The sequence below is a fragment of the Labrus bergylta genome, chromosome 7 (assembly GCF_963930695.1).
Source record: "Labrus bergylta chromosome 7, fLabBer1.1, whole genome shotgun sequence".
Classification (NCBI taxonomy): Eukaryota; Metazoa; Chordata; class Actinopteri; order Labriformes; family Labridae; genus Labrus; species Labrus bergylta.
This window is the reverse complement of record NC_089201.1, coordinates 167,481-182,026: the sequence shown is the minus strand read 5'-3', so window position 1 is coordinate 182,026 and position 14,546 is coordinate 167,481. Positions and strand designations below refer to the sequence as shown.

The 14,546-nt window shown below is 38.8% G+C and overlaps 2 protein-coding genes across 3 annotated transcripts in view; both read right to left on the bottom strand.

Annotated features, from left to right (window-relative positions):
* Window positions 1-4,351, bottom strand: part of lonp2 (lon peptidase 2, peroxisomal) — a 29,424-nt gene extending 25,073 nt beyond the window's left edge. The window contains exons 1-2 of one of the 2 annotated variants that reach the window (XM_020653068.3): window positions 4,119-4,351; window positions 1,817-1,952 (exon numbers count right to left, since the gene is read on the bottom strand). In XM_020653068.3, coding sequence (XP_020508724.1) covers window positions 1,817-1,952; window positions 4,119-4,351 — 369 coding nt within the window. Of the gene's footprint in view, window positions 1-1,816; window positions 1,953-4,108 lie in introns of both variants that reach the window. The other variant, XM_020653069.2, reaches the window with a different exon arrangement.
* A 1,331-nt stretch (window positions 4,352-5,682) lies between these two features.
* il34 (interleukin 34) overlaps window positions 5,683-14,546 on the bottom strand; it is a 33,542-nt gene continuing 24,678 nt past the window's right edge. Inside the window, exons 7-8 of the mRNA XM_020653071.3 lie at window positions 12,589-12,772; window positions 5,683-10,333 (exon numbers count right to left, since the gene is read on the bottom strand). Coding sequence (XP_020508727.1) covers window positions 10,275-10,333; window positions 12,589-12,772 — 243 coding nt within the window. The 3' untranslated portion in view covers window positions 5,683-10,274. The remainder of the gene's footprint in view (window positions 10,334-12,588; window positions 12,773-14,546) is intronic.

Here is a 14,546-nt window from a genome sequence, read left to right as displayed (position 1 = left end):
TGTGGGGTGACTCTCACTGTATACTGAAGGGTTCTCCATCAAGCAACAGGCAGTCTTTCTCTCTTCTTAATTAGGAAACAAATGATTCCTCCTATTTAAAGATGTTGTAAAATAACATTTGCAGCTTGTGTTTCTCTCTGAATGTCAATACTTACACAACAGTGAGCTATCTTCTGGAGGGATCCAAATCGGAGGTGTGGAAGCCAAAATGCTTCTACACCCCTGATTTAAAAGACAGTGGTGTGTCCTCAATTTCTAAATCTTGCTCTACAGCTGTTGACGCTCACCATATTATTGCAATTAATTTTTCAGAGTACAGATGCGAATCTTGACACCTTTGAATCGATTTATCACGATTTGACGATGAATCTTTATATCCCTTATAAACCAAGAAAGAACAATTCCTCCTATTTAAAGATGTAAAATGACATTTGGAGCTTGTGTTACCCTGTGAATGTCAGTACTAAGACAAAAGTGAGCTATCATTTGTGGAGATCCTTCAAACAGAAGATCAATGAGCGAGAGAAACGTTTGTTGTGTTTTATTGACACAAAACCAGCAGCCTGGTTCTGGGTGGGTATCCATGTGGTGCATGTCAGGACTACATGTGTTTTCTTGTTGATTTTGCACCATGCTGTCTGTGTGTTGTCTCTTTCTGCTCTTGTGTCATCAGGTGTGTGCCGGTCCAGGGAGGTGGATTGACTTCCAGCTCTGTAGGTGATCAGATCTATGAAGAGGTCTATCTTGTATATAAATCCCATCTCACCATGTTCTCCTTTGTTTCAGAACATGTGCGTGGTTATTTGTTGTTCAGAGATGTAGGGTGAACTGCCAGTTGGTTTAATGTTGTTTTCTCCTGTTTTTATCAGTGAGGAAGGTCACTGGTTGTGTTTTGGTGTCATGTTACCTCTCAGCTTTAATTGTTTTCTTTCAATGGCCGGATTCAATCTGACGTTTATCCAGATTAATTCCTGTGTTGATCCAAACCAATATCTTTTCTGTGAATGAATCCCTTGTTGTTATACCATGAACTGTTAGTCTCTGTGGCTGCCTGGGACTTCAGGCAAATTCTTTTTTTTTTTCATGTTGTCTCTCGGGCCACACCTTGATGGGCCATAACAACGCCCATGCCATGCACGCACATGTCCTTTCACATATGTTAGCATGTGATGTGAATCACTGCCCTGTCACTAGTATCACACTATTCCCCTGAGCAACATGTGGTCATAACTCTCCAAGACCCAAACAAGTAATGGTAGATGTAAACAATGCACAGACTTCAAACACTTCCAAACTTGGCTTAGCACATGTTTTTGGAGAAGGGGAAACATTTAACACATTTGTGAGAGCTCAAGGATACACTTAATGTTCTTGGTAAATAACAAAGAATGAACTCATCAGTTTTGTTTGTATAAAGTCAATCTCCAGAGGGCACCTTTAATGAGAAGACATTCAGAGAATTCTGGGATATTCTTTTAACTGTTGTTTAATATTAAAGACGTTTTACCTGCTGGCTGGTGCTCTGTTCATCTCTACCCTCCTTCTTCCTACTTCTCCCTCTATCACACTTTCCAAGCCCAACACAGATTCTGCAGATGTCTGTCTCATCATGAGTCTGGTTCTGCTCGAGGTTTCTGCCTCTTAAAGGAAGTTTTTCCTCTCCACTGTAACATCACTAAATGTAGCTTGGTGCTAATGATGGCTTTATGTTGGAATATTTGTGAGTAAGGTATTTAACCTGCTCTATTGTAAAATGTCTTGAGGTAACATTTGTTATAAATTGGTGCTATACAAATAAAGATTGATTGGTCGATACCTCTGCCAGGACAAAGGGCTGCTCCTGTAGCAGGCCTGTCACACTGAAACGGCACAATCCGGTGATGAGGAGGGTGTAGTGGGGCTTCGGCCAGTTGCTGCCCACCACCTGCACCGCTATCCCCGCGGTGCCGATTCTGCAGGGAGACAAGAGGGCGAGGGTGATCTCATCACGCAGCGTAATGTACAGGGACTGTGTCAAGTTTGTTCAGATACAATCTTTAACAAAAAAACTCAAATGCCAACAGCCAATGAAGAAGAGGCTCAGAGTATGACATATGACATATGACAGTATACATGATGTAAGAGATAAACTTTTAAAAGTTTCAGATCATTAATGATAGTGAAACAAATGATGCACATGTCCATTTTTATAACAACACTTTCTAACTAGCTTTCAAGCTCTCTTCAATGTTTCATCCAGATCTTTCTTCTGCGTCAACATCTTTCTTCTGCCGGCAACACTTCCATGTAGACGAGCTAAAAGGATCGTTCTGTGCTCTTTAGAGACTCATTACATATAATGTGTGCGTCCTGCTTTGCCAAAACATGCCGTGTGGGAGGCCTCAATGTTTTAATTAAGACAATATTTGTCAGAAAAGCTTCTGAGCTCTCTAGTGACACGAACAAAGGACTTTTTATTGTGACAGGTCTGATGATTTCTAAACAGCTGAGCAGCAAACAAGCAGGAAGTAATTTACTGAGTGTAATTACATTTAAATAAGGAGCTGTCAGAGTTTACGTTAACAAGACACATTCTACAAACACCAGAGAAACTGTGCAATATGCAAATAGATCGAGTGTTAAGAAATTAGCAGCAGCTGTAATGGTGCCTTACTCACAGACACACACACACACACAGGATAAGTTTCTGATTACTGTCTTACAACGCATTGATTTAATGTGAAGCTCGAGCCACGGATATATGCAGACATGTGTGTGTGTGTGTTCTAAATCAAAGACATATGTATTTTATTCAAGGAAAAGTGGATTGGATAACCAGAAGCTACATCCATGCCACGTTACTGTGGTCTACCATGACGAGAGAGATAGGGATTTCTTATCATTTTCTTTTCTTTATAAAACATTAATATTCTGATTCCAGGAGTTCTGAATTCGACCCATCGCACTTTGGTGCAGAACTACAATTATACAACGTAGACAGGGTGATTGCCTAAGTCAAATGTCTTTCCTATTATTGTTTTATAAGCCACATCGTTGACCATCTTTGCCTCTGATCAATGCTAACTAGAACAACTGTGTCAGATAGACAAACAGCTACTTATGTAGTAACCTGACCGGTGTGGTAAACTGCAGGTGAAAGGTTAAAGTCTGTGTCCCAGTGTGTTGCTCATGTGTGTTTTTTTCAGGCAGGTAAACTGTAGACTTTTCTAGAAAAGATAACGCACTCAGAAGGCTAATGTAAACTGTGCATAACACATAAAACTACTTCTACAAAACATTTCCAGGTATATATAGTTTGTCATTTTTAAATGGCATGAATTAAGAAAAAGAGCTTTTGATTGACTTTAAATATTTTGCCATGAAACTCTTTCGTTTCGAGTATCAGTGTCTTCCACTAAAAGGTCTGGCCTTGCACAGGACTCAAAATAACGTTAAAGCTCTAGTACATTGATATTTTAATAACCAAAGGCTACGTTTCCATTCGATTTCCATTCTCAAGATGTGTAAATGTTCTGATTAAGGTTGTCAAAATATACAATACTTTGTTACACAACAAGTCTGGAATGATGAATATCTGTTATTTTAATTATTCAAAAGTATCAAGCTTAAAAAACGACATCTTTTTGACAGGTGTAGGAGAGGAATGAGTCCATCAATGACTGCAGGCAAACTCCTGCACATGAAATAAACACGAACATTGTGTACTTACGAAAGTTTGCCTACAATTTTTTTTAAATTTAAAATAAGAAATTACCCAATATTTGTTGTCTAGGACTTCTAATTTCTGTAGCCGTAGTATTGATATCGTTTTATATTGTTTTTGCTTTTTTACTGTTATCGTATCAAAGTTTCAAATGTTGTTATCCCCGGTTCAAACTTTAGAGTAAAATCTGATACATAAGAATGATAAGTGTGCAGTAAAGTCATGATTTATCATTATCCTGTCATTATTATCTCTGTAGTTTGTCTAGTAGTGACAGCTTGGGAGGGGTCCCGACCCCCTTTGGACTTCCTGTCCTGCCAGCTGGTTTGTAACAACAAAACCAACAACACAGCATCAAGCCGAGGGGGTGAGTAGACTGTTTCTCTGTTCAGCTACATTACTGACTGTTTATTACTTGTGCAGCGTGGGAAGGTCGTCGGTGTCGTGCTCTGGGTCTCTGGTGTTGGGAATCACTCCTATGATGGTGCTCTTCAGTGAGGTCCCCTTCAGCAGCCGCTGGCTGACCAGGTGCATGTTCCGCGGACAGTCCACGCTGAACCTGACGGTGGAGCCCGGAAGTAGCACACCTTCATGGGACAGCAGCAAGGGGAGACGGCTCGGTATCTGAATTCCAGCACCGGAGGACATTGTCCGATGTCTTCAAACGCCAGGTAGCAATTTGTTTTACTCCCAGCTCCGTTTGAAGCACATCTCTATTTTTACACACTACATTTCCGGCTGGTATTTCAAAATAAAACTCTTATTAGCGACCCGAGCATAGTATTAAGTCCAAGTTGGAAATAATATCGTGAGTATACTTGTCCAAAGATAATGTTCCTCAAATTAATATATTATTAGCATTGTTTTAAACACCGTAGCATCACTATTTTCACCTAAAATAGCTTTTTGAATTTTCATCTGAGCCCGTACTTTCTTGACTTCCTGTTTCGCTGGACGAGCTACGGCAAGTAAAGAAGATCAAACCGTGCATGTTTGCATTACAGAAAAAAAGTGAAAGAAGCCTATTAGGTTGTCTTTTTCCCCCCAATCTTTTTTAAGACACAGCATCTTTAATATATTTTCTTAATTGTGGGCAATAACACAACACACAAGTTTTTCAATACCTGTTGTGTGCTGTTTGCGTACCTTTGTTTAACTTTGAGAATAGGCCACATTCTGCAGTTTGTTTTTAATAATTAACCTGCATTTGCTCGAGTTAATGATTTTTTAACAAGTCTTGTGTTGCCTCTTTACAAAATGTGCTTAAAGAGGTAGTTTCAATTTTTTGATGTGAGGTTGCATGGGGTTCCTGTTTTGGACTAAGTTACTCAAACAGCTTATCAATAAACCAAAACTTGAATTTACTCTTCTATACACGTCAGTGTTTTTTTCTGTATAAAAGCAGAATACTATACTTTCATTTCACACATTACAGGAAAAAATTTCATCAACGTACTTAGTCATTTTGACCCTCTTCCACTTCAACATTTATTTCTGGTGTCTCCATTTTAATTCAAGTGTGTTTATGCAGCCTAGAAAGATATTGCAGCACTGAAGCCTGCTGCAATACTTACATGAAACACTTAACTCTGTAATGCTGTGGACATGATCACCAGAAACCTTTCTTTTATCAACTGTGGCTTCTCCATACAAGGCCTGATTGTTATTTACAGTATTTAATACATTCACTTTTAATGCACTTCATACAACCTAGCTTCAAAAACCTAAATATCCCTTTAACTTCCATTGTCCTCACATCCAATCCAATAGTGTGTATCGGTAAAAAATGCCAAATTGATTGTAATTGTATTCATCATATACCATTATGTAACACAGTTGTCTTTACAAAACGAATTTGGAGTAAAAGACATGGCCAACAAATGTTTGTCACACATGCATAAATTGTGCAAGAAGACAAATTGTATTAAAATAGCAGTTTAGAAAATATCTTTAATATGAAATGGACTCTTGACACAAGGTTAGTTGATAAAAATAACTATTTAATTTGTATTTCTTTCATAAAAGTACTGTCAAACGGCATACATTCCAAAAAATAAATAAATCTTATATCTTGTGTATAAAAAAATCTATTTCTAAAGACCAGAGACAACAAACCATTGTGTGTTTTTAGTCATAATCTCTCTGTTTTGGTAAGGCAGGTGTGGGAAGTATTGAGTTATTGTTACAATAAAGGATCTTTGATTACACCTTTAAATGCTCTTGTGGTTATAAAAGACAATCATACGGTTATATATGATTGATTAACAAAAGTACACTGATTTCATTGAAAGCATTACACAACAATAGTTATTGTTCTTCCGTTCAATCCTTACAGAGTTTCTCATGAGGACCACGTTTATCTTAGACATTTCATCAAAGCCTCAGACCCATCACATGTACAACAAAGTGATTGAACATCATCAAAAAGGGTTACACAATAAGGCTGTGGAGGCTTCAACATGCATCAGCTGTAAACTGTAACATTCACACACAGTAGACTTTGAAAAGTATACGTAGTGCAGTCCTGGGAGTCTTAACTAGAAGTATATGGTATAAATCTCTGAAACGTAGAAAGGGAAACCATCCATCAAGTTGTGTGGTCGATAGTAAATCATGTGATGCATGCTTACATTTCTGGAGTGCTATCTTGGATATTTGATTGGTTTATTTCCTTGTTTATAAATGGTTTCACTTTAAATGTTTTGACTTTGAAAACTCAAGAAGAAAACCTATAAATCAGGAATAAAAATGATATAATGAGAAACTTCAGTCAGGCTTGACCAGACAAGAGAGCAGTTATCACGGCAAACCAACAGGTGTTGCACCCATGGGAGCGGGCAAGCAAACTGGTTCAGATTCTACCCAACATAAAAAGTATTTTTCTAATAAGATCCACGAGCAGAAACGTGCTCAAACTAGAATCGATATTGGAGATGCTTTTGAAAAACGGAGAAAGGTTAAAACACAGAGAGGTTTCAAGACGGATGCCGAGCTGGCTAAATGCTGAAGCTTCAGTGTCCACCACATGGCAACCTGCGTGAGCATCGACTCTAGGGTGGAGGGGTGGGGGGAGACAGCTCTCTCTGATGTTGTGAACTTGGACTGCAGTACCCATTTTAAACACTAGGTGTCCAAGATTCATATTAGCCCTTTAAAGTTAGCAAAGTCATTGATTTGGCTTATCTCCGGCACATTGTGTGCTAAATGTAACTGGTACTTTGTCTTACAATATATCTTAAATGTTTAACGTCTTGATTTTTCTGTGAACTTTTGACATGTGGCTCCAGTCCAAGTAGATTTGGCTGCTTTTATGGTAATAAATGGGAAAACATTTCAGCCTGGTAGGCACAGTTAGGCTACTTACTTCACTCAGTCTAAGTCTGTAAATGGAAGATAAAATCTACACACCCAGAGCAGCATAAAATCAAAAAACTATACTAAATCGTGCGTGAGGATCCTCTACACACATAGTACCTTCTCATGCCTTATGCAGTTTTTTAGTGATTGTGATAGAATGTTTTCAATTTCAGTCCAATGTTTGATGAATCTGTGTCTCCCGAGGTTTCCTTCATAGACGCGTGTTTGTGCATAAGCTTGAGTAATGAGAACTTGTTTCTATGTAAGAAATGTTGACAGACCCTCATTGTGCATTTTTTTCACTGATTTTTTTGTTCCTTTATAGGCTGAGTCTTACAATGCCTAACAAATTAATCTCTTCATTTAGCTTTATGAATTCTACATATCCTGACATCTTAATACATTTCAATTCAATTCAATTCAATTCAATTTATTTTGTATAGCGTCAACTCATAACAAGTGTTATCTCAAGACACTTTACAAAAGAGCAGGTAAAAAGACCTTACTCATTGTTATGTAACAAAAAGCAGGTAAAGACCTTACTTATTGCTATATTACAAAGACCCGGCCTATCCATCATGAGCACTTTAGCAAAGCAGCAAAAGTTACAGTGGTAAGAAAAAACTGCCTTATTAAAAGGCAGAAAGAGAGAGAGAGAGAGAGAGAGAGAGAGAGAGAGAGAGAGAGAGAGAGAGAGAGAGAGAGAGAGAGAGAGAGAGAGAGAGAGAGAGAGAGAGAGAGAGAGAGAGAGAGAGAGAGAGAGAGAGAGAGAGAGAGAGAGAGAGAGAGAGAGAGAGAGAGAGAGAGAGAGAGAGAGAGAGAGGAGCTCAAGGTGCCAGTTCCCCCGGTAGTCTAAGCCTATAGCAGCATAACTAAGAGCTGGTCTACACCAGCACTAACTATATCAAAAAGGAAAGTTTTAAGTCTATTCTTAAAAATACAGACTGTGTCTGCCTCCTGGACCCCGGCTGGAAGGCGGTTCCAGAGGAGAGGAGCCCGATAACTGAAGGCTTTACCCCCTATAGTACACTTAGAGACTGTAGGTACCACCAGCAGGCCTGCACTCCGGGACTGCAATGCTCTCGAGGGACAGTACGGCACTAGTAGCTCCTTAAGATACGATGGTGCCTGGCCATTTAGAGCTTTGTAATTGAGAAGAAGGATCTTGAATTCTATTCTAGACTGTATAAGGAGCCAGTGCAGAGAAGCCAACACAGGAGTAATGTGGTCCCTTTTCCTAGTTCTGGTCAGTCTAGGAAAAGGGATGAGGGATTTCATTGAACAGCCACCAGATAACCTTGAGCAGAATAACAAAGAGAAGTAAAATAAAATGATAAACTGAAGTATCCTGAGGGGCTGTCACAGACAGAAAAAAGTTAGAAAAGTATCATCTCTGTCAGAGTTTGTTGGAGTCAAACATGTTAAAGATTGGTAGTTTGAAAAGAATTGTTACAAACTTTTTTTTTGTCTCTTTTGCTGTGTGGAGTTTAGACATAGGTTACCAGTTTACTGCTTTGATTACATTAAATTTGATATTTCAGAAGCTGAAATTCTGAAAAGGGCGACCAGCCGTGTATGACTTTTAAATCAGACAAAAAGGTGTCATCTCACACATTTTCAGGAACTGTGTTTTTCCTTGTAACTATCAATACACAGAAGACTATTGAAATTTGAATTTGATCTTGATTTGGTGCTTTTGGGGGCAAATTCTGAGTGTGATGTGATTGTTGAAGGTGGCTCTATAAACTTTACACATGAAATAGAGACATTAACATATTCCTTTGTGGATATAAAATTCCTTTGAGGATGGGTTAAGATAAAATAGGCCCATGGTTGATTCAGAAATGTGTAGATTGTGCAGTAATAGATAGAACTATACCATTGTTTGGAGCTCAATGCTTACTCTTTGTGCATGATAAATATATAAAATAAAATACATGAAATTAGAAATAACAAAGATAACAAGGTTTTGAATGGGCCTCAGTCTATATTGCATCTGGGTGTACAGCACAGACTTTAAAAATAACACCCTTAAATCAGTGGTTCCTAAACCTTTTCTGCAGTACCCTCCTTTGGCAGATGAAATCATTTCAAGCCCCCCCCCCCCACTGTACACATCAACGTCTGTGGACGTACACTAAACACACTGTGAGTCACAGTCTTTGCTAACAAATTCATATATTTTTCAGAATTTATCTCAAACATTTGCTGCAAAAAGTTCAGGATCGCAACTTCAGTGTGTGACAACTGAAAACAATCAACAAGCCACTTTTACAGAGGGAGCAATTTTAAAAGTGATACTGTAACATTTCACTTACACATTTTCATCCTTAGATTGCTAAGCTTCGCTTGTAGTGAAAAACGGTGTGCATTGATTTCTTTGAAGCCTTGCTTCCCCCCCACCCCACTTTGGGACTCACTGCCTTAAATGCAGTCTTTGGGTACTAAATGTACAGTCAACAACTGAGAAGGGAAGAGACACCAGTAGTTATCAGTTTGCCTTTAAGTATGAAGTTCAGTTCAGTTACATCTTTCTTCTTCATTCTTCATTTCACTTTTAAAGATCTGTTCATGATGGCGAGTCTGGCTGTAGTCAGCTAAAACATTACAACATCAGTCCTTTGTGTCAGCTCTCGTGTTTTCTTCCTCGTGGTCTCTGAGATTAACCATGCAGGTAAACCAGGAGCACATCAGATCAGATTTAACAAAGCCACGCTGATGTCCTCACTCCAGGTGAAGTTAACCTCCTTCCAATGTGGAAGGAGCACGTTCAGGCCACACCCTCCTTCTTTAAAGTATCTACCTCTATACAGTTTCTTGATCCTATATATGTGAACATAAACTAATTTGGAAAGATTTTCAGCATCAATCTGAGATGCATTCATCAATCGAATACGTTGAACATCTGACTGAGTGAGAAGTGGAAGTTTTCTGGAGCTTGAGTGTTACTTCATTTATTTCAAAATGTCATGAAATCCTTCAGCTGAGTCGACAATTTCAGTCCTCTAAGTTTGTGCCTTTTATCACAATGTCTGGACGACAGTAACTCTGTTTAACAGATTAGGTTAAGCCATAGTAATGTTCACAAATCAGGACTGAACTGTCTTGTTTCAGTCTGAATTGACCTTTTCCTCTTCTCCCCTTATCTCAAGAGATTAAGATACCAGTCCCTTATCCGTATCAACAGGGACAACTTCACCTTGCTGGCTTCTTCTCAACTCCTGAGCTCCAGCTCTTTCTTCCTGCCTTTCCTCCGATGGGAGACAACACAGTCTGTGGAAAATAAAAAAAGAGGAGAAGGGGAACTGCATTAAACACCAAACTGTCATTTGTCACCCACTGAGAGTTGGGAGAGTGTTACTGACACATTTTGAGAAGCAAAGCACACCTGGGATCAGAGACACCTCACTGTCATGTAGGAAGTGGTTGCAGCTGTTCATTTTAAACTGCACTGTATTGTTTGATAAAAAACCACAGACCACAAACCACAGACACTTGGACTACTTCAGCTGCATGTTTAACTTGAAATATGTATCGCTCAATGCAGAGAAACTTCTTGGAACAGGGTTGCGTAAATTTTTATCGCAGATTGTTTTATCTGCCAACACGTTATGTACTGTATTTGGTCATGCCAGATGAACGCAGGGTCAAGTGGAAATAAAGGTTTTGAAAGACACTCTGCAATGCAGATAAGGGTCATATTTGTGAATTCTGCAGAATCATTCTGAGAAGAAATATTTCAGCATTTTGGAAAATGCACTTTTTGGATTTCTTGCATCGAGAAAAATGAAAGATGGGCATCACTCCAGTTCTTTGTATGCTTAATATAAGGCTGCTGCCAGTAACTGGTTGGCATAGCTTAGCATGACGATTGAGAGCAGCTTCAATTTTGACATTTTAAACCTCTGTTGTAAAAGTTGAGACGGGGGGGGGGGGGCCTTGTCTGGCTCCGTCGAAGGTCCATCTTTCCGTATCTGTAGTGCTCACTTCTAAACAACTTGTTAAATGTGTATACCATTTTAAAGGAGCTTTTGTGCAAGATTATTTTTTTTATCAGGAAAATATTGCAATATGATTTTGAGTCTTTGGGAAGCCAGGCTAAAACGCCAAGAAAAAGTCCAACAAACTAAAACTGATTACCAACATCTTGCCTGTATCACATTTGTGTTGTAATGAAGACATCAAGTCAACAAGAGTCGATGTTTTATTTCTCCTGTTGTATCTTCCACCTTTCACTGGCTGTTTACAAAACGTTGAGTTTTTACGACTACAAAGGAGAAAAATGTAACGTTTTCAAACAATCATTCTAGGCCCCTTTAAGCTGAGCAGTTAATGATCATCTAAACACATGCAGTACCACAGTGAACAGCCCTGAATGATGTCACACAGTAACTTTGATGGATTACCTTGTCATGAACTTGTGGCCGGGACAGTTTAATAACACCTCAAACCTTTACATTTCGATGTTCTGGTTCATTTCTCGTATTAAATGCATTATGCAATGTTTTTAACACCCTGTTATTATTCAATTAAAAATGTTCTATGCTTCTTGATTAAAATTAAGCATGAACGTCTCTTCAGTCCATGTGTATTTATCTAAGTCCAGGTCAGGTCAGTTGATTGAGACCTTGTTCATGATTTTGTCGATGTGTAGTGAGGCTTTTATACAAAACATGCAGGAAACTTCAGTCGTGGAATGACTGCCCACAAGTTTTAACTTGAGCCAGAGATCTTACTTTACAGCCTCATGACTACTTTCCTCTGGGACTACATTTTTTTTAAACTTTACAGCATCTGCATGATTGTGCATGCAGCGTACAGATCAACTTGGTAAAAGATAATAATAATAAAAAATAAAAATAAAAATAAAAATGAGTTATTATGATACAAAGACAGAATGCCGCTGAAGGATATCAAAATGAAATTTCCAATGTAATTAATATTATTGGCTCAAGGTTGATAAATTGGGACTGTAAACCAATGCTTTCATGGAACAGTTCATAAAAAGGCCGTTTTGGTTTTTCTATTGATCTTCATTTTATAGAATAAATATGTGAGTGTGTGTTTTTCAGTATGTTTGGTGATGATGGGTATCACAAGAAACACAACGATCAGATGCAGACTGCAGCTATAAATGTACCTTGGCGGCCCGCCCAAGTATCGTCAATGTGCGGGAAACACTGGGCCCGATAGAAGCACCTGATACGTTTAAAGATCACTGTGCTCCCTGGCTTATCCAACACAAAGATGAAAAACAAATGTTGATGGATCCTTTGACATCATAACTCCAGCATACTGGCATGCCCCGCCTGGGGAGCTTTGGCAAGCTAATTGCTATCATCATAGAGTAATATGTTTATTAGAACTGGCTTTTTAATGTTTTTAGTCTTTGCCTCACAACTCCTGTGCTGTTGTCTCTTTTAACACTGTACTAGTTATACTGTCAAGACAAAGAAAGCAGAAACTGTTTTTACTTAGAGTCTGTAATGTCACTGCAGGTAACACTAATCACCCGCTGTTATACTCACAGTCACGCTGTGCTTCTGTGCTGTCAAAGCACTCGCTGAACAGGCAGTGCATGGTGTGGCACAGGTTGTCCAGAAGTGATTTGGGAGAAGCAGATCTCCAGCTGGACGGCGGCACTCTGTCGGGCTCTTCTGTCAAACGATCCCAAGTGTCCTGGATAGTCTCTGGAAGCTCCTGCTGGAACACCTACACAAGCCAAAACACACACACAGAAACACATGTGGGGGTGAGAGACAGCTGAGTTGGCTATATATTAGGGAGAAAATGGATATGGAAGCATGAGCTGCTTTGCATTCAAAAGTTTCTCATAAGAAATAAATCAACAGCGGTGAGACGCAGCATCAAAACCTCGTTCACTGTCAACAGCATGAAAACTCACCTCTTTCATCTTTCTACCACCTACGTCTGAAGAAATCAAACAGAGGGTGAAGAAGTTTTACTTAAGTAAACTTCTCACCTTCACATGCATTTCAACCCAGATTATGCAATAAAACACTGCAGAACAACTCAAATGTATTTGTAAAAAATACATCATAACTCTTTATTGTAATTGCTTGTAATAAAATAAAATCTGCCAATAGGGCAGGCAAATTCTACCTGCTAAGTGTCTTGAAATGACATGTACTTATTTTGTTAAAGATATTTCAATTCAAAACACTGGTAGATTTTTTGAGTCCTTATTTTTTAGCTTTAAAGAGGAAATATTGTGAAAAATCACTTTGACAGTGTTTTTGAACATATATTTGGGTAACCTGAGTGTCTACTGACCCACAAAATGTGAAATAAACACATCTAGTCCTTTGTTTGTGGTTTGTATAAGTCTTACAACACAGAGGAAAATGCTCTGTTTCAAATGTGCTCTCCTTGTGATGTCACAGTGGGATTCTGGTAAATAAATACCCTCCCCTCCCCTGGTATCTCCACCCATGGACTCCACCCCCAGACTAGAACAAAACTTTCGTGCAGGTCAGCCATTTTTATTCTCGCTACAGAGGAATGATGTCTACGGGGAAAACTTGGGGGGGTCATTACATTTAAAGAGACACACACACCAAAACGGAGCGTTCTGAGAGAGCTAGATTATACAGGGTCACAAACCTCCTCTGGTGCTTGATTCATGTTATATTTTGACCAAAGCACAGCACAGATGTTTCATTTAGACCACAGAGGACTGTTAGAAAAGGTAGAGAAGGGGGAAATATGTCCTCTTTAAGTAACTTGAAATTAGATTTTTATCCAGACTTGTCAAGCAAATAGCTTGTAGACTAATGGCATATTGTGGGAATAATTAGCTGTGATTTTTTTTTTTTTTTAGAGAACACTGCATTTGACCGCGCTGTGATGAGTCCAGGACCAGTGTCACAAGGCCAGAGAGTTTTGTGTGAAATATGCCTGATACAGACGTTTAATAATCCCAAAGGTCTGACATTCATAAAGTGGAGAAGAAATGCTGCTGTCGCTGAGCCTCCATCCTGCAGCACAAAGGTCAACGAGGACTCAAAGTCAAACTGAAATGTTTGATTTGAGATAAAATACCAACACAAATGAGGAACCATACTAGACAAATTGAATTAGGCAAGCTGACCTGCTACCCATTGCATCAAGAAATCCCCTATAAGCACAGCACTGATTGATCAATGAGTGTATTGAATAGACTGTCACTTAACTCTTGTTGGATTGTAAATCATAGCCATTTTCAACTTTGTTATGATAATGGTTTTTATATGAATAAATAGGATCAATGTGACCCCCGTCTCTGACCTTTACAGTGACAGGGAAATTCCTCTCTAACTGAACGGCTTCATTGATGAATTACTACAAATTTGTGAGCTTGTCATGATTTGTTCTTGTTTTTTTCTGTATTAAATTTAATTCAGTGTTTTAATATGATTAGCCAAGTTATTATGCTGCTATCCTTTTGTTTCTCACTCCCAATGTGTGTACTTTAATTATAATAAGT